Raw genomic sequence first — 25351 nt, 5'->3', positions numbered from 1 at the left:
ATCTTTCATGATTCCCATTCCCAAACCCAATCCTTGCAAAACTAAGGGGCCTTTTTGCAATGCAACAGTCGCTTCTTTAAAAGAAAGCAAGAAAAGTGTTGCATACAAAAGCTTCCCTCCACAATCCGCATAGGAGCAAGTGCCATTTAACATGTCAATAGATATAGATGAATGTCTTCTTGAGTCACATCTTATTTTATTTTAAAGATACAAAATGACTATATGTTGTAATTTTTATTCTGTATAACATAAATTATAAATTTTGTTTTCTATATCACAGTTGCATTAATTTTCCATCAATTTACAACTACACCTAAATCCATAACAAAAATATGGTAGAGGAGAGGTTGTACATAATTAACCTCACCACCACATGCCACTTCCATAGAAGTCCTTCCATGGTGCACCAAACAAGGGAGGATAACATGTGAGAATTGAAAATCGTGTACAAATTAACAATAGAGCAAACAAAAAAAGATAACTAATTAACCTTAACTTCAAAACAATTACAGTATATGGTATTTGAAGATCAATTATATATACTCAAATTCTTGATCTCAAGATCAAGATGAGGCGGATGGTTGGTGTTACACTAACATGAGCCATCGACATCACCAACAAAAAAACTGTGGAAAGATGTTTTTTTGGTGATAAACCAAATACATGACTTTAATTCAGAAAGGATGTATAGCATCAAAATGAAAATAAGCATCACCAATTAGAGGATTGTTAGCAATATGGATCAAGTATTGTCGAGCAGAGTGATAGATTGAAGTAATTGAGGTGATGAAACTGAGTAAGAACGTGGTGGCGATTGGTGCCATTGTTGAGAGCTAATTGATCAAGCGCGTACTGTGTTTTTGTGTGTGTTTCATGATATTCCTGGCCTTTAAAATAAATGTCAACTACCTGCTTCAGTTCGTTGTGTGTATTTGCACTTTATTGCCTTTAAATTCGATTTCAACTACCTGCTTTTGATAAAGAAAATGAAAAGGATAACTGGGGTTCGCCTTTATGATATTCTGAATTCAGAAAGGTGTTTTTTTTTTTTTTGAATAATTAAGATGTTGACATATGCCTTAATCCATCCTTATAGCTTCTTTTCTAGTGGATAAACATTTTGATATTGACATAATCTTATTATTTCAACATGGCGTACAATGGAAGTGCAAACATTGGTTTATTGGAATGTAATGTAATTGGGGGATTGGAATCCAATTTTGGTGTTTGATTCAACTTTTTGAAATAAATTAAATTTTCAAATGAAAGAACTCTCAATCATAAAAGTGAATTCGATGAAATTAATTTCAAATCATAGGGAAAATGCAAGATTACTATATTATATTCTACCACCAACCGGCAACCGCCACTGCCACCACCACCGCCCCTACAACCACCACCATTCACCACCACCGTTACCACCACTACCAACGCTGCCAATACCACCACCACCCGCCACCACTACCACCACCAGATCGACATCATTGGCTCGGTGTTATCGTATTTTACTTAGTTTTTTTTTTCCTTATGAGTGTTTATTTGTTTTATTTGAATTATAACTAAGTATAAGATAATAAAATGTTGTTTAGAAAACATTTGGAGGTAAAAAAACAAAAAAACAAAAACTTTAACAAATGAAGATGAAAATTGTCATACCAAAGAAATAAATATTGTTAAGGCCTCATTTTTTGTTTTCCACCCCGAGATCTCTAAACCAAATTACCTTTTTTCTGTTTTCACATGAAGATAAACAAAAGATCATACAAGTCAAATTTCAAATAACAACTAGAAGCAAAATTATTACTATTGTAAATGAATACGATTCTACAAAAACAAAGGCGCGGATGCAAATACTCACACTCACATGTGCATTTAACCATCCATGTACACGAACGAGACTTGAATAATGTGTATATACACATTACTTTATGGTTATTTTTTAGCATTAATATTATATTGACAAAAAGTTAATATTAAAAACAATACGCTCAAATAGTTAACTACCAATAAGTATTTTAAAATACAACACTAAAAGAAAAATACAAAATCCATTTCGTGAACACCAACTTTTACAAATTAAGCTTAATATTAATTTTTATAATCCAGCAGAAGATTAACTCGACGTGTAAACGTTTTGAAAATAAACTACGTTAAAGAACCTGGGATTTGAATATCAACGTATGACGTATTTATACTCGGATTCCCGATCTGAAGATCACGATTAGACGATCATGGATACTTGGTTTGAGCCACTAAAGTCACCATAAAAACTCGGTCCAAAGATCTTAATTTTGGCTTAGCTATAAACTGAAGTGAAGTATTTCAGAAAAGATGCATCACGCCAAAATGAAGATAAGCATTTCCAAGAGGACTGTAAGCAACATGGACTGGGTGTCGACGAGCAAAATCGAAGATGGAAGAAATCGAGGTGATGAAGATGAAGAAGAAGGTAGTGATGGGTGCCATTGTTGTTGAGTGTGTGTGTGATATTGGAATCAAATTTTTTTGGGTTTAAATTTAATTCAAATTGCTTTGCTTTAACATAAACAAATGAGGGAAAAGATTTAAGTGGGGGGGGTGCTTTAATTTTAGTATTGTGAAAGTCGGTATTTGAATTATGTGGATGCTTACACGAATTGAATAATGTCATTTTTATCAATCCCATTAACTAAGTAGATGTTGGCACGATTCATCCTTGTTCTATTTTTAATAGGCATATTAAGTTTCTTAAAGAATTTTCTTGTGCTAATTCTAGTAGTTTACGTTTTGGCAACAACCAACAACCAGGTTTTTATAGTTGAATCGTTTTAGTGAACATATAAATAAATAGGTAAATCACCTACTCTTCCTTAGAATATATATAACCATAGCTTTTTCGAATAAAAAATTATTGAAAATTAAATTAAACTATTGAAAGTAGCTTTTTCAAACTGAAGGTTTTTTTTTTTTTTTTTTTTTTTTTTTTTTTTTTTTTTTTTAATATAAATTTTCTTAAATAACAAACTCTTAACATGAATTTCTCAATAATTGTGCGGAAACATTGTAAATAAGACAACACATACAGACAACTTATCTTAACTAATCTTACCATCTAATTAAAACAAATTCTTTACTTAAACCTATTCTTATTAATTGAATTTTAAAAAGCTCTTAGATTAAATTGAAAGACCGCATAGAGTTTTATGAAACATTCACAATAATGTCCACTTTCTTTCGTAAGCTCAAAGGTGTTAAACATGTAATTTCAAGTTTACAATTAAAGTTAATCCTAACCTAGAACGTATTCTTGTTTGTTACTAACTAAAGAAGAATCTCGCGTTGTGGGTGTTAGAGTTTGGTCCTTAAAGTTTTTTTTTAATACATTAGGCCAGTAAACTCGTAAGTGACCTTTTAATTATACAATTTTATCAAGTTTTAGAAGGTTTCCCGGTTGACCTTTAATATATGTGAATTAATATATATTTTTTGTCTAGTCCAATGCCACGTGAGATATGCCATGTCAATTAATGATATAAGAAGCTTAAATCCTATCGTCTTCAACTATCGAACTTCAGTCGTCTTCATTAATCTGTTGTAAAAGAAACCGAGTTAGGGTTTGTGAAGCATTCCTGTGATCGAGCTGAAGAAACAAAGTAGTCGCAACAATGGCACAATCGGAACCTAATGGATTGTTTGCGATGGTGGAACTGAACTACCAAGGGGTATTTAATCGAAATCCTTTCTCTTACAATGGTGGTGTCAAAACCATGTTCACTGATGTTGACTTTTCTTCCATGACTTATCATGAGTTTGTTAACTTCTTCGAACGTTTCATGCATGAAGAGTGTAAACACTTTTACTATTGTGAACCAGGCAATTCCCTGATGGAAGGGCTTAATTCCATTTCAAATGATGTGGAATATGTTGCTTTTATTTTTTATGCTTATGGAACAAATGGTATAATTTCGGTTTATGTGGATCATATTGGGGTTGGTGTTGATGGGTGGCTTGATGATGAAGATAATGATGATGATGAACATGAGTCTTGTATTGATGGTGAAAATGAAGACAACATAGATGAACTTAGAAATGTTGCCTTTGAATTTAATGAGGATGTAGTACATATGAATAGGACATCAAATGATCCTTTCTTGAGTAAGTTATGTGCTGATGATGAGGATGAAAACAACATTGTAGATGATGGCAATGGGAGAGAAGTTAAAGTGAACATACAAACTCATTCCATATTTAATGAGCTATTACACTGGAAAAAACAAAAACCAATTCTAGGGATGAGATTTAAGGGTCCAGGGCAAGTAAAATCAATGTTGTGTTTTGAAAAAAATGATAGGACAAGACTTTTGGTGAGGTGTAGCAAGGGTGCTTACACATTTAGATTATGGGCTTCCTGGATGAGTGATGAAGAGAGTATCCAAATCAAGTCACTAAAAGCTGATCATAATTGTGCTAGGAACTTCAAGTTTGGATCATTGGTGACATATGCATGGATTGGGAGTCACTATACCAAAGATATTGTAGAAAGTCAGAAAATAAGTGTAAGGAAGCTTAGGTCAAAGGTAATGGCCAAGTTTGGTATCCAAGTTAGTATGGGGCAATGTAGAAGAGAAAATAAGTATGCACTGAAACTTGTTGAAGGTAGCCTTGTTGAACATTATGGTAAGCTATGGTCATATGGTCATGAGATTTTAAGGACAAAGCCTGGGTAACTGTGAAAGTAGATATGGAGGCTGGTCCAGATGGAAAGAAATATTTTAGCAAGTTCTATTGTTGTTTTCAAGGAGTTAAACAAGGTTGGATTGAAGGGTGTAGAAAGGTAATTGGTCTTGATGGATGTTTTCTTAAAGGTGTTTGTAAGGGAGAATTGCTTTGTGCTATTAGGAGGGTCGCAAATGACAAGATATATCCTATTGCTTAGGTAGTGGTTAATGTGGAGAACAAGTAGAATTGGAAGTGGTTTTTAGAGCTTCTCATTGATGATCTAAACTTGAATTTAGGCAATGGTTTCAGTTTAATGTCAGACCAACATAAGTTTAGTATTTTACATAGTAATGCATTTATGTTTATTTTACACTATCTGAATTAAACCTTTATACTACTACAGGGTTTGATAGAGGTTGTTAAAGAGTTGTTGCCATATGTAGAGCACAGGTAGTGTGCTAGACATATTTTCCAGAATTTGCAGAAGAGATTTACTGGTGCCATATATCATACCTTGTTTTGGAGAGCATCTAAAGCCACAACTGAGCATGCTTTTAAAGTTGCGATGAAAGAAATTGAGACATTGAACCCAAATGCCTATCAATATCTCATGGAGAAAGATCCTAAAACATGGTTAAGAGCTTTCTTTCAAACTGGAAGGTGTTGCGATGCAGTTGAAAATGGGTTCTCAGAAAGTTTTAATGCTGTAATAGTAGATGCCAAGAAGAAGCCCATAATAACCATGTTAGAGGAGATAAGATTATACATGATGGAAAAAATCTACAACATGAAATTAAAGGGACAACAATGGGGAAATCATATTTGTCCAGAGATAAGGGATAAGGGGAATTTGCTTAAAAAAACTCAAAGGCATTATCAGGTTCTACCAAGTGGATTAAACCAATTTGAGGCAAGGGGAGCAATAGATGTATATGAGGTGGACTTAGAAAGGAAAACATGCTCATGTAGGTTGTGGCAATTGAATGGATATGGATGTGCTCATTCTGTAGCTAGCATATCCTTTCTTAATAGGGATGTAGAAGCCTATGTAGACATCATGTTTTAGCACAACCACATTTAGGAAAGGATACAGTTACAAAATTAATCCCATGAATAGCAGTGACATGTGGCCAGAGACAAACTATACTCCACCATTGCCTCCTATTAATAGAAGGATGCCTAGTAGGCCAGCTACTAAGAGGAAGAAATCCACTACAGAGAATACATGAACACACAGGGTTTCTAAAGCTGGAAAGAAAATCAGATGTACTATTTGTTGGGTTTTAGCCATAAGAACTTTCCTATGTGCGCATGCAAAACCCTATTGCTTGGATCTAGGCTTTCTAATAAACATGCTTTTGAATCCAAGACTTCTAATAGCTAATTAGGTTAAACAACAACATTAAAACAGATCTAGAATCATACCTTTGAGTTCCTTGTTGATCTTCTTGTCTTGGAGCTTCTAGAGTCACAATTGTCACTCCTCTAATGGTTTACAAACACCAATAGCAAGCAAGATGATTTAGGAGAGAGGAGAGGGAATGGAATTCGACCAGAGGTTCCTTGCTTTAGGTTCTGAAAGGTTGTACACGAATTCCACATCCCAAGGGCCTATTTATACTTGTAGACTCCCTAAGGGTTTCACCCTAAACCCTAATTGGATAATCTTCACTTAAGGCTATCCAAATCCATTCCATAGATATCCTTATGGACTATTTTGAGCTATCCTAAAGCTCTTAGAAACCGTCCAAAGTCAACCCTAATGGATTTACAGTCTAAAGCTTAACTATCAAACAATTGACAGTTTATACCCTCTTATTTAATTAATCTCTTTAAGTCACCAAATTAATACCAATTAATTTATGACTTATATCAATCAAATAGCTAAATATTATTCCTTATAATATTTACTCTCTTAACAAATCATCCTTCAAGTTGCTATGGTGAAGGCAACCCAAAAGGACCATGCACAACCGAATATAGTTACAGCCTTAGACACTATTCCAACAGTCTCCCACTTGGATAAGTCTAGTAACCATACAAGTACAATTCGGTTTGCAATCGTAGCTCTCAAAGACGCTGTCAACTCTGATCTAATCAATCTTGTCCTTTAGATAAGGGATCGTACAGTCCTCTGTTAGATATCATGCTGACAATCCTATGGAATAGTTAGTCTAGCATTTAGATTTCTCGATCTTCGATTTATTTGACATAGAACTTAATCGAACACATCAATTCAGTTCTGACCGGGCCCGGCACATAAGTCAAATCAAATCATCGAGTGGCCAAGATATCTCTTCTACCCTCTTAGGATAAAATTTACAGATAAACTTCGACTTATATGCATTTACTTATTCATTAACCAACTATACACAACAATGCGTTTTATAACATCAAGTTACTGATGCGTTTTCGCATTATCAATGCACAATCAATTAACAAATAATAAACCATATATCTAGGTTTTAAGACCATATGATATTATCGTCTCGCGATCACCTTGTATATCGTATTCCATAAGGTGATTCCAGCAAGCGCGGGTTTATTCCAATGCTCAAAACTAGTTCGTAAGCACTCATGAACGTTGCAGCAACTCTTGCTATGTCTAACACCATTTAGACACTCTACACACCAATTCACGACAATCTTCATTCATATCTACTCCCAACATATGAACGATTGTGGACCATTTGAATAATTCGATTATTCCTAATAAACTCAATTATTCTGGAAGTCAAAACATGCAAAGTGAAACAATAGTTAAACAACTAACATGTGATAGTAACTTTACTCATAAATAAAACTTCTTTATTTAATCATCAAATGTTAATTACATTTATCCATTATACGTTTCTAATACTATCTAATCTATGCTAATATCATCCTTCAGCCCAATACTCCTAGCATGCTGTAAGTGCTTAACCCTACTCAGTCCCTTCGTAAGCGGATCTGCTGGGTTATCTTCTGATGATATCCTCTTCACTACGAGTTGTCCTTCTTCTACACGATGTCTAATGAAGTGATATTTTCTGTCGATATGTCGAGATCTACCATGATCCCTCGGTTCCTTGGTCAAGGCAACCGCACCTTCGTTATCACAGAAAATCTCCATGGGCTCCTTTATGGCCGGCACAACTCCAAGATCACCGATGAAGTTCTTCAGCCATATTGCCTCCTTCGACGCTTCGCTCGCTGCGATGTACTCTGATTCGCACGTTGAATCAGCTACGGTTTCCTGCTTGGAACTTTTCCATGTCACTGCTCCTCCATTTAGGGTAAAGACCCAGCCCGACTGCGAACGATAGTTGTCCCTGTCGGTTTGAAAGCTGGCGTCACTATACCCTCGCACCTTCAAGTCATCACTCCCTCCAAGGACTAAGAACCATTCTTTCGTTCTCCGAAGGTACTTAAGGATGTTCTTCACCGCAATCCAATGTGCTTTGCCAGGATTCCCTTGATATCTGCTAACCATGCTCAAAGCGAAGGCTACATCAGGGCGAGTACAAGTCATAGAGTACATGATTGAGCCAACTGCGGAAGCGTATGGTACTCGGCTCATTTCTGCTATTTCGGCTTCGGTACTCGGACTTTGAGTCTTACTCAACTTGGCATTTCTTTGTATCGGTAGTTCTCCCTTCTTTGAGTTTTCCATACTAAAACGTTTTAGTACCTTCTCCAAGTAAGTATTCTGACTAAGTCCAATTAGTCTCTTACTTCTTTCTCTTACTATCCTTATTCCCAAAATGTAAGAAGCCTCTCCGAGGTCCTTCATAGCGAAGCACTTCCCGAGCCAGGATTTGACCTCCTGCAGAGTCGGGATGTCGTTTCCTATGAGTAATATGTCATCGACATATAGAACGAGGAAGCTTACTACACTCCCACTGGCTTTGACATATACACAAGATTCGTCTTCGCTTCGTACAAATCCAAACTCTTTGACTTTCTCATCGAAGCAAAGATTCCATCTGCGAGACGCTTGCTTAAGTCCATAAATGGACTTCTCAAGCTTACACACTCTATTCGGATGCTTCGGATCCACAAACCCCTCTGGCTGAGCCATGTAAACATCCTCAGCCAACTTTCCGTTAAGGAAAGCGGTCTTGACATCCATTTGCCAAATCTCATAATCATGAAATGCGGCAATTGCTAGCATCACTCTAATAGATTTAATCTTCGCAACTGGCGAGAAGGTCTCATCATAGTCAACTCCGGGAGTTTGAGTAAAGCCCTTCGCAACCAATCGCGCTTTGTATGTGTGTACGTTCCCATCCACGTCGGTCTTCTTCTTGAAGATCCACTTGCACCCTACGGTCTTATGTTCGGGCACGTAATCAACCAAATTCCAAACTTGGTTATCGTACATGGATTGGATCTCGCTATCCATCGCCTCTTTCCATTTCGCAGACTCCGGGCCTGCCATGGCTTCCTTATAGCTATTAGGTTCATCAAGATTTACTAGTGTACCATCACTAATATACGTGTCCCCTTCGGTAGTAATATGAAAACCATAAAACTGGGGTTGAACTCTAAATCTATCGGAACGTCTAAGAGGTAAGGATTCGTCAATCGGTTCAACCGGAGTTTCCTCCTCGGGTTGAACGCCAGCGGTGGAGGTTCCTTCATCTATCGATTCTTGAATCTCTTCAAGTTCGATTTGCCTCCCACTGTCTCCTTGGCTTATGAGTTCTCGCTCTCGGAAAACTCCTCTCCTCGCAACAAAGATAACATTATCTTTCGGTCTATAGAAGAGATATCCAAAGGAAGTTTGCGGGTAGCCGATGAAAATACATCGCTCACTTCGAGGTTCAAGCTTGTCGTGAGTATCTCTTCTTACGAAAGCCTCGCAACCCCAAACCTTGATATGTGCCAACGAGGGAGCTTTCCTCGTCCACATCTCGTGAGGTGTGTTGGCAACCTTCTTAGTAGGGACTCGGTTAAGGATATGGGCGGCAGTCTCTAAGGCATACCCCCAAAAGAAGATAGGTAGTGAAGCACGACTCATCATAGAGCGAACCATATCCAATAAGGTTCGATTACGCCTTTCTGCCACACCATTCAGTTGCGGTGTCCTAGGAGGCGTCAATTGCGAAACTATTCCACACTCCTTGAGATACTCGTGGAATTCAAGACTTAGGTACTCTCCTCCTCGATCGGATCGAAGCATCTTGATTTTCCTGCCCAATTGATTCTCCACTTCACTCTTGAACTCTTTGAACTTTTCAAAGGTTTCTGACTTTTGCTTGATTAAATAGATATACCCATATCTACTATAATCATCGGTAAAGGTCACATAGAAGCGGTTCCCATCCTTCGTGGTTGATCTAAAAGGTCCACATACATCGGTATGTATTAGGTCTAATAGTCCCTCACCCCTTTCACAAGTACTCGTGAAGGGTGATTTAGTCATCTTTCCAAGTAAAGAAGATTCGCATGTGTCATCTTCCCTAAGGTCGAATGACTCCAACACTCCATCCTTTTGGAGTTGGGCTATGCGTTTCTTGTTGACATGTCCAAGACGACAATGCCACAAGGATGCTTTATCCATACTAGTGGAAGAATCAATATTCAAAACATCATTTCCTAAGTTATCAACAATCATAACAGTTTCATATATTCCATTACATGGTATAGCTTCAAAATAAAAGACACCATTCAGATAAGCCAAAATAGAACCATTCTCATTATTAAAAGAAAATCTAAAACCTTGTCTATATAAACCATGAAATGAAATGATGTTTCTAGCCATTTCTGGCGAATATCAACAATTGTTCAAATCTAAAACTAAACTATTCTTAAGCACCAAAGAATACACTCCATTCTTGGTCACAGGCGACGATCTTCTGTTCCCCATGATTAGATTGATCCTTCCTTGCTCCACATCCCTACTTCTTCTTAGTCCCTGCACATTAGAACAAATGTGATAACCACAACCGGTGTCAAGAACCCAAGAAATAGCATGATTAGAATTGTTAGATTTGATTGCATATATACCTGCGAAAGATGGCTTGATCTTTCCTTCCTTGATGGCTTGCAGGTAGTCCGGGCAGCTTCGCTTCCAATGTCCTATCTTGTGGCAGTGGTGGCACTCTGCCTCCTTCGGGTTAGAGCAGGGCTTAGAGGGATCAACTTTTGTCCCACTAGAAGAGGAACCATCTCGGGCTTTCACCTTTCGATAGTTATTTGAAGAAGCTTTCCTCTTCTTTCCCTTCCCTTGACCAATAGCCAAGACAGGAGCAGTAGACGGATTGGGAGTTGGTGCAACAGACTTGTCCTTGAAATTGCTCTCAGCAACCCTCAAGAGACCTTGGAGCTTACTTAGAGTGACCTCCTCTTTGTTCATGTGGTAGGTCATTCTAAATTGATTATACATCGGAGGCAAAGAGTGAAGCACCATGTCGATCGCCAAGTCTTCGCCGAAGTCAACGTTTAACTTGCGAAGGCGGTCGACATACCTTTGCATCTTTTGCAAGTGCACGGTAAGAGATTCTCCATGACCCATCTTAGCGGAAATCATGTTAGTGAAGATCTCGTAATGCTCTTGTCTCGCGTTTTGGTGGTACCTCTCCAACAAGTCTTGATGCATCTCGTATGGATACATGTCCTCGTAGGACTTTTGGAATTTGGAGTTCATGGTGGCGATCATGATGCAATGTACTTTCGTTGCATCTCGCTCATGGGTTTCAAAGGCGGTGATTTCAGCGGGAGTAGCAATTTCGGGGTTGATTTTCTCGAGCTTCTCGTCGAGGACATACTCTTTATCCTCATAGCGAGCAATGGTGCGAATGTATCTTATCCATTCGCCAAAGTTCGTTCCATCGAAGGTGACCTTTTGGCAAAGGCTCATCAACGTGAAAGAACTAGCAGCAGCGTTGTTTGCGTTTGACATCTATAGAAAGGACAAAGATAGATTAGAACAAGAATCCCTAATTATCACCCAATAAGAAAAATTAGGGCTAGGATCCAACAATAACATTTACATACTAGAAAAGGGATGCCGTAATCTAACATGCAAATAAATTGAAGGTAAGTGAATGACGATTCACTAATTCTCCATCACAAAACTTAAACTTTTAGTCCTAAGTGTTTTTGAGAATTCCTAGGTTCGGATGAGATTCATTGAACTATTCAATGGCATGTTTAAATCTCGATATGCCCCTCTTGTTTGTGACTGGGATGCCGAGGATCACAAAGCGGGTGTGAATTACCATGCAAATTTACATGGTGCCTTCATTGTTACGATCACCTATTCGATGTGCCGGTAAACCACACACGCTCCATCGAACTATGATAAACAATGAATCACCCTTTGCCACCTTCGCTTAGAACCAATTAGTGTGCCGGTAAACCACACACGCTCCACTAACATCTTAGCAAGGTGCAAAGTGTAATTTCATGGGATTGCATCAATTCACTTTTCCTAAAGTAACTAAGATTGGGAAATTTGAAAAAGATTTAGTTACTTCGTATTTCTTATTATACTTTTAATGAGAGGATGAGGTTGCCCTATCCTACCCGTTCGGCTAACGACCCTCCACCAATCAAGCAAGCGGTGGGTGTGAGTGTACACCCATTAAGCGCCATTTTATAGGCCGCAACCTTATACCCACCTTATAGATCGGCTTTGTGAATGAGGCCTACTAGCGGTAAGACTAGCATTTAGTTATACATATATATATTATCCTAGTAATATCATATAAGTATAGGGTTGTATTTTAAACTTTTCAAAATCTAGGGTTTGAAATTTAAGTTGTCTAAATTAATGCTTTTAATCACAAATATAAATTTCAAAACTATAGGGTAGGTTTTAAACATTTAAAACATGGAGGATCAAATAACAAATAATTTCAATTAACAATTAATATCTTAATTATCTTTATTTGATTTATCTCTGATTTCTTTGAAGATAATTACCAAAAAATAATCAAAATAATTAATTAATTATCATATAAGGAAACTAAATATTTAATTAGTTGATAATTACCTTTAACTAGATCAAGATAACACTTATATTTATCAAAAAATCGGATTCATATTGATCTAATTAGTTTATGGAAAGTTTGGATAAGATAAACACAAAGAAATCCCGAATCTGGCCCTTCCTGACGCTTGGACTCGCCGAGTGCACAAGGGGACTCGCCGAGTCAGGCCTACTCGCCGAGTCCACCATGGAACTCGACGAGTCAGTGACTCAAAACCCAAAAAATCGAATTTTTGCAGGTTTGTTTCAGTTATTCAAGCAACAATTTAAAGAAAACCAATCTAGGCTCTGATACCACTGTTGGGTTTTAGCCATAAGAACTTTCCTATGTGCGCATGCAAAACCCTATTGCTTGGATCTAGGCTTTCTAATAAACATGCTTTTGAATCCAAGACTTCTAATAGCTAATTAGGTTAAACAACAACATTAAAACAGATCTAGAATCATACCTTTGAGTTCCTTGTTGATCTTCTTGTCTTGGAGCTTCTAGAGTCACAATTGTCACTCCTCTAATGGTTTACAAACACCAATAGCAAGCAAGATGATTTAGGAGAGAGGAGAGGGAATGGAATTCGACCAGAGGTTCCTTGCTTTAGGTTCTGAAAGGTTGTACACGAATTCCACATCCCAAGGGCCTATTTATACTTGTAGACTCCCTAAGGGTTTCACCCTAAACCCTAATTGGATAATCTTCACTTAAGGCTATCCAAATCCATTCCATAGATATCCTTATGGACTATTTTGAGCTATCCTAAAGCTCTTAGAAACCGTCCAAAGTCAACCCTAATGGATTTACAGTCTAAAGCTTAACTATCAAACAATTGACAGTTTATACCCTCTTATTTAATTAATCTCTTTAAGTCACCAAATTAATACCAATTAATTTATGACTTATATCAATCAAATAGCTAAATATTATTCCTTATAATATTTACTCTCTCTTAACAAATCATCCTTCAAGTTGCTATGGTGAAGGCAACCCAAAAGGACCATGCACAACCGAATATAGTTACAGCCTTAGACACTATTCCAACAGTCTCCCACTTGGATAAGTCTAGTAACCATACAAGTACAATTCGGTTTGCAATCGTAGCTCTCAAAGACGCTGTCAACTCTGATCTAATCAATCTTGTCCTTTAGATAAGGGATCGTACAGTCCTCTGTTAGATATCATGCTGACAATCCTATGGAATAGTTAGTCTAGCATTTAGATTTCTCGATCTTCGATTTATTTGACATAGAACTTAATCGAACACATCAATTCAGTTCTGACCGGGCCCGGCACATAAGTCAAATCAAATCATCGAGTGGCCAAGATATCTCTTCTACCCTCTTAGGATAAAATTTACAGATAAACTTCGACTTATATGCATTTACTTATTCATTAACCAACTATACACAACAATGCGTTTTATAACATCAAGTTACTGATGCGTTTTCGCATTATCAATGCACAATCAATTAACAAATAATAAACCATATATCTAGGTTTTAAGACCATATGATATTATCGTCTCGTGATCACCTTGTATATCGTATTCCATAAGGTGATTCCAGCAAGCGCGGGTTTATTCCAATGCTCAAAACTAGTTCGTAAGCACTCATGAACGTTGCAGCAACTCTTGCTATGTCTAACACCATTTAGACACTCTATACACCAATTCACGACAATCTTCATTCATATCTACTCCCAACATATGAACGATTGTGGACCATTTGAATAATTCGATTATTCCTAATAAACTCAATTATTCTGGAAGTCAAAACATGCAAAGTGAAACAATAGTTAAACAACTAACATGTGATAGTAACTTTACTCATAAATAAAACTTCTTTATTTAATCATCAAATGTTAATTACATTTATCCATTATACGTTTCTAATACTATCTAATCTATGCTAATATCATCCTTCAGCCCAATACTCCTAGCATGCTGTAAGTGCTTAACCCTACTCAGTCCCTTCGTAAGCGGATCTGCTGGGTTATCTTCTGATGATATCCTCTTCACTACGAGTTGTCCTTCTTCTACACGATGTCTAATGAAGTGATATTTTCTGTCGATATGTCGAGATCTACCATGATCCCTCGGTTCCTTGGTCAAGGCAACCGCACCTTCGTTATCACAGAAAATCTCCATGGGCTCCTTTATGGCCGGCACAACTCCAAGATCACCGATGAAGTTCTTCAGCCATATTGCCTCCTTCGACGCTTCGCTCGCTGCGATGTACTCTGATTCGCACGTTGAATCAGCTACGGTTTCCTGCTTGGAACTTTTCCATGTCACTGCTCGCTGCGATGTACTCTGATTCGCACGTTGAGTCATGGGAAGCACCGAGGTGGTGCTCGAGATGACCGAGAGGATCCAGCAGGTTCGGAGCAGACTTCAGACTGCTCAGAGTCGGCGGAAAAGTTACGCCGACAAGCGTCGATCTGACTTGGAGTTCCAAATCGGGGATATGGTTCTCCTGAAAGTGTCGCCTTGGAAAGGCGTCATTCAATTCAGGAAGCGGGGCAAGTTGGGCCCAAGATTCATCGGACCGTTCAGGGTTGTAGCCCGGGTGGGCAAGGTGGCGTATAGGTTGGATCTGCCAGCCGAGCTCAGTCAGATCCACAACACTTTCCATGTTTCCCAGCTGCGGAAGTGCCTAGTGGACGATTCAGCGGTAGTACCGTTGGAGGATATTCAGGTTGATGACAGCTTGAATTACATTGAGCGCCCAGTCGCAATACTCGACAGGAAGTCGAAGGATTTGAGGAACAAGAGGGTAGAACTAGTGAAGGTGCAATGACAGCACCGCAAGGGTTCGGAATGGACTTGGGAGCTGATGGACGAGATGATGGAGTATTACCCCGAGCTGTTTCAGGATCGAGCAGCAGACTTCGTGGACGAAGTCTAAAATAAGTGGGGGAGATTTGTAGCACCTGGTTCCTGGTATGTAAATCTTATTTGAGTATTTCCCATTTTAGCCTTGGACTCGACGAGTCATAGGTCCGACTCGCCGAGTAGGGATGAGACCCAAGACACGTTTAAGTTGGCGACTCGGCGAGTCCATATCCTGGACTCGGCGTGTTACCGCTGTTGGATGAAACCTTAAGTTTCAGGGGTTTGCACCCTATTTAAACCTCATATCCGCCCCTTGCCAGCCCCCATTCACCCCCAGAGCTCCCAACCCTCGTCCTAAGCTTGTTCCTTGAGAGTTTGAGGCTCTTGTGTGTATTCTTGAAGGTTTTGAGGCAAGAAGGGGAAGAAGATCAAGAGGAAGGAGAGCCATCCAAGCATCATTATGTTTTTCAGCTGTTTCATTGAGGTATATCTCATTTCCCCCTGTTTCTATGCTTAAGATTTCATTTAAGACACTCTTGAGCAATTCCCCAAGCTTGTTTGTGCATAAGGTTTCGTAATAAGTGAATTGGCCTTTAGATCTAGGCAAGATTGAGCTCCAGGAGCTCAGATCTGTTAGCTTTATGGACCCATGTGGCTTGTTCATCCTAGATCTACCCTTTTGAGGCATTTTGAACCCTAAAATCCATATTGGTGAATATCTACACGTAAAGTTGGAAACTTTACGTGTGATTCGTGTCTTAGAAGCCCAGATCTATGAATGGTATGGACTGAAATCGAACAAATCGGTGTATTTAATGGATGCATGGCGACGACTCGGCGAGTCGTTCATGTGACTCGGCGAGTCTGCTCGCGAGTCACCGAATTGGTCCCTTTATACTGTATCGAGTTTGAGCAGTGAGTCACAGGGGGTGACTCGGTGAGTTGGAAGCTGAACTCACCCATGGTAGGACTCGGCGAGTCATGGCCTGGCTCGGCGAGTCCAAGGCAATCTTCATAGATCAAGAGCAGACTCGGCGAGTTGTTCATACAACTCGGCGAGTCTAAGCATGAGTGTTCATCGGATGAAGATGAACTCGACGAGTTCTTCATACAACTCGGCGAGTAGGACGAAGAACTTCAATGTCAGTTTAGAAGAAGAACTTGTCGAGTCATAGCCTAACTCGACGAGTAGAATCAGGGACTCAGGACAATCGTCTAAATAGGGACTCGGCGAGTTGGAGAGCCTACTCGGCGAGTCGGGTCAACTGAAAGTTGACTCTGATTTTGACTTAGGGCTAGACCAGGGGTAAAATGGTCATTTTACCCAAAGGACAGTTAGCAGTGTGTGATTGAGTATGTTGTGGGAATTGCAGTCGGAGGAGTTCCGGAGCAGCAGCAGCGGTCAGTCAGTTCCCGATCAGTTCAGCAGCTACTTTGAGGTGAGTTGCCTTCCAGTAGCGGTGGGTCTAAGGCCACAATGCCGACCCACCAGTAGGAGATGTGTGATTAGATGATTGTCTTTGTGATATTCATCTAGGGTTGCTAGACTATGTGATATATGTGTTATGTGGTAGTAGTAGGGGGTGAAATAGTCCCCAGTATCCGGTCGAAAGGACCGAAGGGGAGGCCAGCACCCAGATATTCTAGGCAGTATCCGGTCGAAAGGACCGAAGGGGAGGCCAGCACCCAGATATGCTAGGCAGTATCCGGTCGAAAGGACCGAAGGGGAGGCCAGCACCCAGATATGCTAGGCAGTATCCGGTCGAGAGGACCGAAGGGGTAGGTCGGGCACCCAGATATGCCTGACAAATTTACGTATGTTATGTGATTATGTGGTATGTGGTACAGTGGGGGAACTCACTAAGCTTTGTACTTACGTTTTACAGTTTTGTTTTCCGGTACCTCTTCTTCGAAGGGGAAGGAGCTGGCGCGGTAGCGGCACATCATGCACACACTCTGGTTTCCGCATTTACGAGATTCACTGGGATTTGTACTCTGATATTTTGATGGGTTGTATGGTTTGGCTTTTAAACATCGTTTGCGTTGTGTTTTGGTTTGATCAAACAATGTTTTAATTATAAATGTTTTCTAAAGTAAGGTTTTAAAACGAAATTTTTGGACGTGAAAATTGGGACGTTACACCCCCTAACTTCAAAACACATATGGCCAAGCAAGCAAACAACAGGGCAACTATCATCCTGTACCTACCTATTGCCTTCCTTGCATCATGAACTTCTTTCTCACTCTTTGCCACCTTATACTGCTCCTGTGACAGTAGAAACTCCACTTCAGCAATCCTTCTCCTCAATTTGTTCATCTCAGATAGTTCATCTTTGGCATCCGGTTTCTGCTTCAGAGAATATAGCAGGTTTTTGTAGTACCTGCCTGCTTGTTCTTCATCTTTACATTCAAAGAAGCTACATTTCCTCAACCTAGTCTATAAAAAGCCAATAAAATTAGGGTTTGACTGATAATCACAAATCAACTACCTTTAATGTACCAACGAAATGGCTTTTATTCACATTGGTCGTCAAGAAGCAAATAAAATTAGGGTTTTATTCACAGTGATCGTCACACATCAAACCATAAAATACTAACTTATCAAAATCAAGAGAATCGGGGACCTACCATAATGTTTTGACAATTCCAGAATCTCTTCCTAGGGTTTGTTATCTTCCAACAGGTTCGTTCTTTAGATGGAATGGCACAATCACAAACCTTTACCCCTTCTTGCGACTGAACATGAGTGACTTGTAGCTGATTTCGTGACGTCAATGAGCTCGAAGACATTCTTCTTCAGGACAGAAATAGTCGGGGCGGGAGAAGTCTTTGACTTTTCAGAGAAGGGTAAGTAGAGGTTTAATGCAGGTCCGAATGAGTGTTTGAATTAATAAGCTTATATCGATAATTGGACTACTTCGACACATAAGCTTCCTACGTAAGCTTATTGGACACATTAGCGTGCCACGTAAGCATTGTAACCGGGAAACCTTCTAAAACTTGATAAAATGGTGTAATTAAAAGGACACTTACGAGTTTACTGGCCTAATGTACCAAAAAAACTTTAAGGACCAAATAAGTCAATTGATGAAAGTTCCATGTGCTACAGTGACATTATCAGCAAATAACAACAAAATATATACAATGATCTACATAGGCTCTAATTTTTCTTAGGTCCTATAAGAAAAAGTAATGTTAAATGTTGGTAAATTTAGAAATTCCAAAAATGAATGTCAAAGAATGGAATGGAATTGAAACAATGGAATGGAAGAGAAGGGGCATTGGAGACGAAGTTGCCCTATTTACCTAAGAGATCTAAGAGATGGGAGAGTCAAAAGTATGACTACGCTTTAGGTAAGAATCCACTATCTAACTCCATTAAGTTCCTATTCATTGATTCTTAATACATGATGTGATAAGATTGCATTTGAATGTTTTGAAGGATCGGTGAAAAGAAAGGAAGCTTGATAAGAGAGCAAGATGAATCTAATCACAAGAGATGGATCTCGATCTCATGGACTTGAAGATTGGATTTTGAGCTTAGATAGTTATGATAGAGTTGTTAGAATTTTTCTTTTTACATAGTTTTCAATAGATTTTGCATTGTAAGGACAAATGTTTTTCCGCTGCTTTTATAAATAAAATAAATTTTGTTTGACTTATTTATTTGTTTACTTCCTTGCAATGAAATCATTATGAAAATTGATGTTTGCATATTTCTACAACGAATGGATATGATTCTTAGTTATGTTATTTATGGAAATGTCAAGTGAAGGACTAGGAGATCGAGTACACAAAGTTGTGTGTTGATCGAGTTCACCATAAGAGTAACAAAGATATTCGTCATGATTTACTAAAGGCTTAGTAAATATGATTACACTTACAAGATTAAGTGTAATTTTGAATTGATTAAAGGGTTTTAGATCAATAGAAAAACGAATAAGAAGAATCAAGTAGGCAGAAAGATAAGAGTTTCTCCATTCTAAGAAGAAGGGAGGGTAGCTTTTATGCTTTATGATAGGTCTCAATTGATCCTCTAAGTGAGTCTTGGTACAATTGTATGTCCAAGAAGAGGAATCAAAGATTGATGAAATGGTCAAATCAAGAAGACAATCATACTTCGTTCCAATAACAAGTCTTAAAGTTAAGATTGTGACAATGAGTGAAAAGTATCAAAGGTTTATAACATTCATCAAATGTGGAAAGTTGTGATATCTTGGATAAGACAAAGACCAACTATGACCAATTTATGAAGTGTTTTGATACAAGCTACACTAACTCTTGAAAATTTGTTTGTCAAGAAATGTTTATTGACAAAAGAATCTTATATGTCAAGGAGTCAGTGGGAGTCTTAATGGTCTCGAAAAGTTTCAAGAACAAATCAAATAAACCTTATCGATCATCACTAGCACACGAGTTGAGGTGTACAACCTATCGTGAAGACATTATTTTGTTTCTGTGCCAATCCAATCGAGTTAATTATGCATGTGAGTCCTATGAGTTCTCATTTGAATGCATAAAAGGCAAGGACCTTGATCAATGGAAAGTACATTGATAGGAAAAGGTGCGCTGCTTAACTACTTGAAAGACGTGGTGGGCAGCTGTGCTACCATAATGCAAGAAATCAAGATTAAGGAAGTTCGATCCATATGAGTTTGAATTTGTCGTAAACTTTGGTTTTAACAAATTCACATGGATAGGAACACATACACCGTTTAAATCTAAGTGTCATAAGATTTCCTCCTTCATGAAAATGATTGTGAGGAAATGCTTTCACTAAGAAAGATTTTAAAAGATAGTGATTGTAAAATTGCATTCTCGAATTCAATCATGGTTACGGCATCCCTTTCCATAATTTGAATTGTGAGGTTTGGCAATTAGTCTTAATTGTTAAGACACACATATGAACTATCTAAGGCAAAAGTGTATAAGTTCAAGAAGCCTTGATAAAAGATTATCAAAGCACTAAGTATTAGAAACATGAACTTAAGAAATTCAATAAGTATTGTTTTTCTGAAAGTTAAGATGTTTATGAATACATGTCGAAGCTAGTGGGAGCATAAGTGTTATGTTTTATAATAATCATCATGATAGTGGGAGCATAAATGTTATGATTGTATGATTATTAAGGCACGTATTGCATAGTTGGCAATATTAATTATAGAAAACAAGAGTCATACTTTGCAAAGTTGTAAGAGTTGAAAGGTTGTTTTGCTATAATTAAGGGAGAAAATATTATGCTTCATTTCAAATCTAAAGGATTAGGTTGTGAAATGTTAATAAACTTAGTCAAGGGTACATAGTGTGTTCTTAAAATTTCGATTATGATTACGGCATTCCTCTTCACAATTCGAATTTTGAGAACATAGAAAATAAAACATTGTGAGTCGTGTCCCATACGCTTCGAGTATAGGATCGATTGCAAATGCTTTAATGTTTGACCATTCTAAAATTTTCCAAATGTCTAGTGCATTTAGAGGGAAAATGGACTAGAATCGGTTTTGACTAAAATAATTAAACAACTATCAAAGGACAATCCAAAGTTCGACGAGGATTGGTCGCTTGTGAGTAGTTGGAAGTATAGTATTGGAAATTATGGAAATGTTTCATATTGGATGGACAATATCAACATCATTACGAATAGATAAGATTCTATTAAGAAAAAGAGTTGTCATATGGAAAATATGGAAGCGTGTCCATATTAGGAAGTAAATATTGAAAATCTATGTCTAGATTAGAAACTTTTATGCAAAAGGATGTTCAAAGGAATGTACTTTGAGTGAGAGACATCGTATCTAAGGAATTGTCTTGCAACAATATCCGATAGAGGACTTTGTAATATCATTGGCAATAGTCTTTGTGACCTTGGTGCAGTGACATTACGAAAGGATCGTTGCATAAAGTGTTAGAATCTAGCATATTCTATAAGTAGCGAGAATTTGATATTCTTACACTTAAGAAAGCGGATTTGGAGTTGTAAAATGAGAAGGATTGGAAACGTGTTCAATTTGTCTATTTCACAAAAGTAAGAACCATAGGTAAACATTGTGTGCATGCTAGGAGCATGGGACAAGTGTTGGAATTCAAGTAAGAAGTTGATTACCCGAAACGACAGATAATGAGTAATCGATATGGTGATAAATAAAACGTGTTTTGTTTATACTCAAAGGTTTGAGGCCATATGGGATTAGTATTATTCTTGTGTTTCACTTTGCATGTTTTGACTTCCAGAATAATTGAGTTTATTAAGAATAATCGAATTATTCAAACGGGCCACAGTCGTTCATATGTTGGAAGTAGATATGAATGAAGACTGTCATGAATTGGTGTGTGGATTGTCTAAAAGAGTATTAGACATAAGCAACTGTTTGCTGCAACGTTCATGAGTGCTTATGAATATGATTTGAGCATTGGATTAAACCCACGCTCACTTGGATCACTATCTCAAGTGATTAGTGAGACGATAACATCTTATATTCTTGAAACCGAGATGTGTGAGTTGTATCTTGCTAATCGGTTGCACATTGATAATATGTAAACGCATTAGTAAATTGGTGTTATAAAACATATTGTTGTGTGTGATTTGGTTAGTGAGTGCAAGCGAGCATTGTATCAAAGTTTATCCGTTCCTTTTATCCAAGGTAGGATAAAAGCGATATCTTTGGGCCCCTCGATGGTTTAGTGATGACATACGTAAATGCTCGGCCGGGCTAGGGCTAATTTGATTTGTTCAATTAGTCTGTCGTCATAAATCGAAAATCGAGAAGTAGTACAAAGAGAATGATTTGAAATCATATCTCATACGATATCTATAATGGAGGAATATATGATCCCTTATCTAAGGACACGCGTATCTGATATGATCAAAGTTGACAGCGGCTTTGGAAAGCTACGATTGCAGATCAGGATCTGAAGTCATACGCAGAATAGTTGTTAGACTTATCCAAGTGGGAGACTGTTGGATTAGTATCTAAGTCCATAACTATTTTGGTATGTACTTGACCCGATGGTGCATGGTCCTTTTGGGTTGCCTTCACTAAAGCAACTTGATAGGATGATTTATGGAGAGTAAGGATTAAATATGATTTATTAATGTATTATGAGAATAATATATTAAAGGAGAAATCATATTGTTTAATTAATATTAGTCAATAATTAATTGGTACTTAGTTTTTGTGACTAAAAAGAGATTAATTAAACTTAAGGGACTGGAATTGTAATTATAGGATAATTGCAATTTGGGCCATGGATTGCCTTGTATTAAGGGATGGACGAATTCTAATGGGAAACCCATAAGGAAATCGTCCATGGGCTTAATAAAAGGAGTCTATGGGTTGCTTAGGGCTTAAGCATCCAAATTAGGGTTTCCTTGTTAGATAACCTTAATAGCCCAACTATATAAAGACCCCTTAAGGCTCAAAAACGTGGCTAAGCTTCTTGTAAGGGTTTCTATACGTTTTTGGCAGCCTCCATCCTTTCTCCTTTTCATCAATTTGCTTATGGTGTTTGTGAACCATTAGAGGAGTGACACTTGTGACTCTAAGCATTCCAAAGTCAATACAAGGAGATTTGGGATTGTTATTGCTACATAACAATCAAGGTAACACTATAAACTTATTCTCATGTTAATATGATTATATGTATGCTAGAATTAGGGTTTATAGTCTTGGATTCAAAGCATGTACAATAGAGAAACCTAGATCCAAGCATTAGGGATTGTATGAGCACATAGGATGTCTTATGACCAAAACCCATCAAAGTCTTCATCCATAAGAACATTGGAAGTTTTAACATCACGAAAAATCAACTGCATTATATAAAAAGTGCAATTTGTAAACGTGTCATCCAAGAAAGAGGAGAATGGATACGTCCCAAAAGATGATCTTCTAAGCTTTTATGGGACATGAGTTCATACACTAAAAGCTTTTCAATCCCTCTTTCGTCATCTTCTGCACAATATCCCACTAACTTTACAAGATTTGGATGGTTGACTGCACCCCAAAAGTTGACTTCATTAATCCACTCCTTATGCTCCTGGACAGCAAGAACATATAATTTCAAGAAAAATCTGTAAGACAACATAATAACACTATAAAAAAGTACCCTACCTAACAAATCTTGATTGCTTTACGTTTATGTCATAAATTTAATGTTTTGAAAGAGTTTCAGGTGAACATAGTGTAAGAAGGTCAGATTTAAAAAGGTTATCCAATGGTAATTTTGATTTAAAACTGGTCCAATGATGTACAAGTCTATGGTGGACAAAACAATAATTTTTTTCAAGTCTAGTCAACATTAAAGAAAAAGAAAAAAAATTTATTAGTGGAATAAAATTGTTATCAATATTTTATTCAGAAGACAAACATTTACATTCAATACAGAAAATTATCAATACCAGGGATCTGAATTACTTCTTATGATTGATGGGTAACCAATCGATCAAATCTTGCTGTAAGATGAAAACAAACCCTTTTAGATATTTGGTGACAAAATAAATTCAATTCTTAAATATGTGGTACTAATACTGAATTGAGTTGAATTGAAGTACACCTCCAAACAGTAAAAAGTTGTGTTTGATAGTTGGTATATAAAAAAAAAGATAATATAGTTCATAGTTGATACTCTCCATCTATTAATAGTCTATAAGCATCACTAAGTAGATAATTAGGAGGAAATGTATTTAATTCCCTTACATGACCAATTTCTCTAATCCAAGTGCCAATTGGAAGACGACCAACCGAATGTGTTAGAAGAGGTAAATATGGTATACGATGTTGAAAATGTTTGTGTATATCTACATTTTCAAAATTAAAATAAGATTTAGAACATAATCCTTAAATCTCGTATTGTGCATTATGGGGAAATTAGGAACAAATCAAGAGGAGTGTTAAACACAATTTTGAAAAAAAATGAACTTGAACAAAAAGATTAGAGAGAAAATGCAGAAACCTGGTTGAAGAATTCCATCGAGCAATTAGAATGCATCATCTCTCCCCAGCTACCTGAACAGTTGGCTAAACAGTTATCTCCAATGGTCTTTTGATCGCTTAGGGTTTTTGGATAATGGCTTCCAGAGCAATTTTGAGACGAAGAAAGCTTCTCTCTGATTACCTCAATGTTTTTGGTCGTTCAATTCAAGCCCTGAGCCATAGCCACTATGCCAAATACTCAGACGCAGGTCACTCAAGCTCTACAGCAGATACCCCTTTCATAGACCCGGTCACCACAAAATTCGACTCTGCAACATTTACAAGACATGAAGAAATCAGAAACGTTTCCACACTCCCATTCTTTATCCCACATAGATTCTATCCCACTATTGGATATGGAATTGGGTTACGAAAATCTTACATTGTGGCGAGTTTCGTGATACTTGTTGCCAGGGTTTTCCAATCTGACAATTTAGCCATTATTTTGAATTTTGGAATGGAACCTCGCGTTGTTTGTTTGTGTTGAACTTACATGAACATCGAAACCTAAGTATGTCCTGTTTATGTAGAATGAAATAGGAGTAGGTAAAAATGGAACATGTAGGAAACTGTTAGAACTGGAGTTTTCATACCTATCATACGTCAACTAAATGGGTTCCTTTGTTCTTCACCTTCTCTATCTGAAACTTCATAGTAATTAGGTCAAAACAAAAGTTGATGGAAATCTAAATGGAAAAGAAAAAAATAGATTCCAAATTGTACCCAAATCGAACTCTATCTTAGAAATCACATATTCATAGCATCCAAGGCTAAAAGGTAAGGAAAACCGATTTCAGAAAAGCACAAAGCCAAAATATTAGGGCTGACACATACCTTAATCAGGATGTTGGATGTAAGTGAGAGAAAGATACAGCAAATCG

General features: G+C 37.6%; 1 protein-coding gene and 1 long non-coding RNA gene across 3 annotated transcripts; one reads left to right on the top strand and one right to left on the bottom strand.

Moving 5' to 3' along the window:
• Nucleotides 1–4720: 4720 nt before the first annotated feature.
• Nucleotides 4721–5764, top strand: LOC145030384 (uncharacterized). Its single transcript, XM_078978762.1, has 3 exons — nt 4721–4813; nt 5102–5148; nt 5224–5764. Exons 1-3 carry the CDS (start codon nt 4721–4723, stop codon nt 5762–5764), a joined length of 681 nt encoding a protein of 226 aa, XP_078834888.1.
• A 17438-nt stretch (nt 5765–23202) lies between these two features.
• On the bottom strand, nt 23203–25123 carry LOC145029341 (uncharacterized). Of its 2 annotated transcripts, XR_013676480.1 has the most exons (6): nt 25064–25123; nt 24853–24988; nt 24613–24739; nt 24451–24503; nt 24195–24295; nt 23203–23535 (listed from the first exon to the last, which is right to left on the bottom strand). It is a non-coding gene; the product is annotated as an uncharacterized LOC145029341 (long non-coding RNA). The 2 variants fall into 2 exon arrangements; XR_013676479.1 differs by having other exon boundaries at nt 24451–24739.
• Between the last annotated feature and the right edge of the window lie 228 nt (nt 25124–25351).

Source organism: Lactuca saligna, chromosome 2, assembly GCF_052625555.1.
Source record: "Lactuca saligna cultivar CGN05327 chromosome 2, ASM5262555v1, whole genome shotgun sequence".
NCBI lineage: Eukaryota > Viridiplantae > Streptophyta > Magnoliopsida > Asterales > Asteraceae > Lactuca > Lactuca saligna.
Note: the sequence above shows the minus strand (reverse complement) of the source record. Positions and strands in the feature narration are given on the sequence as shown.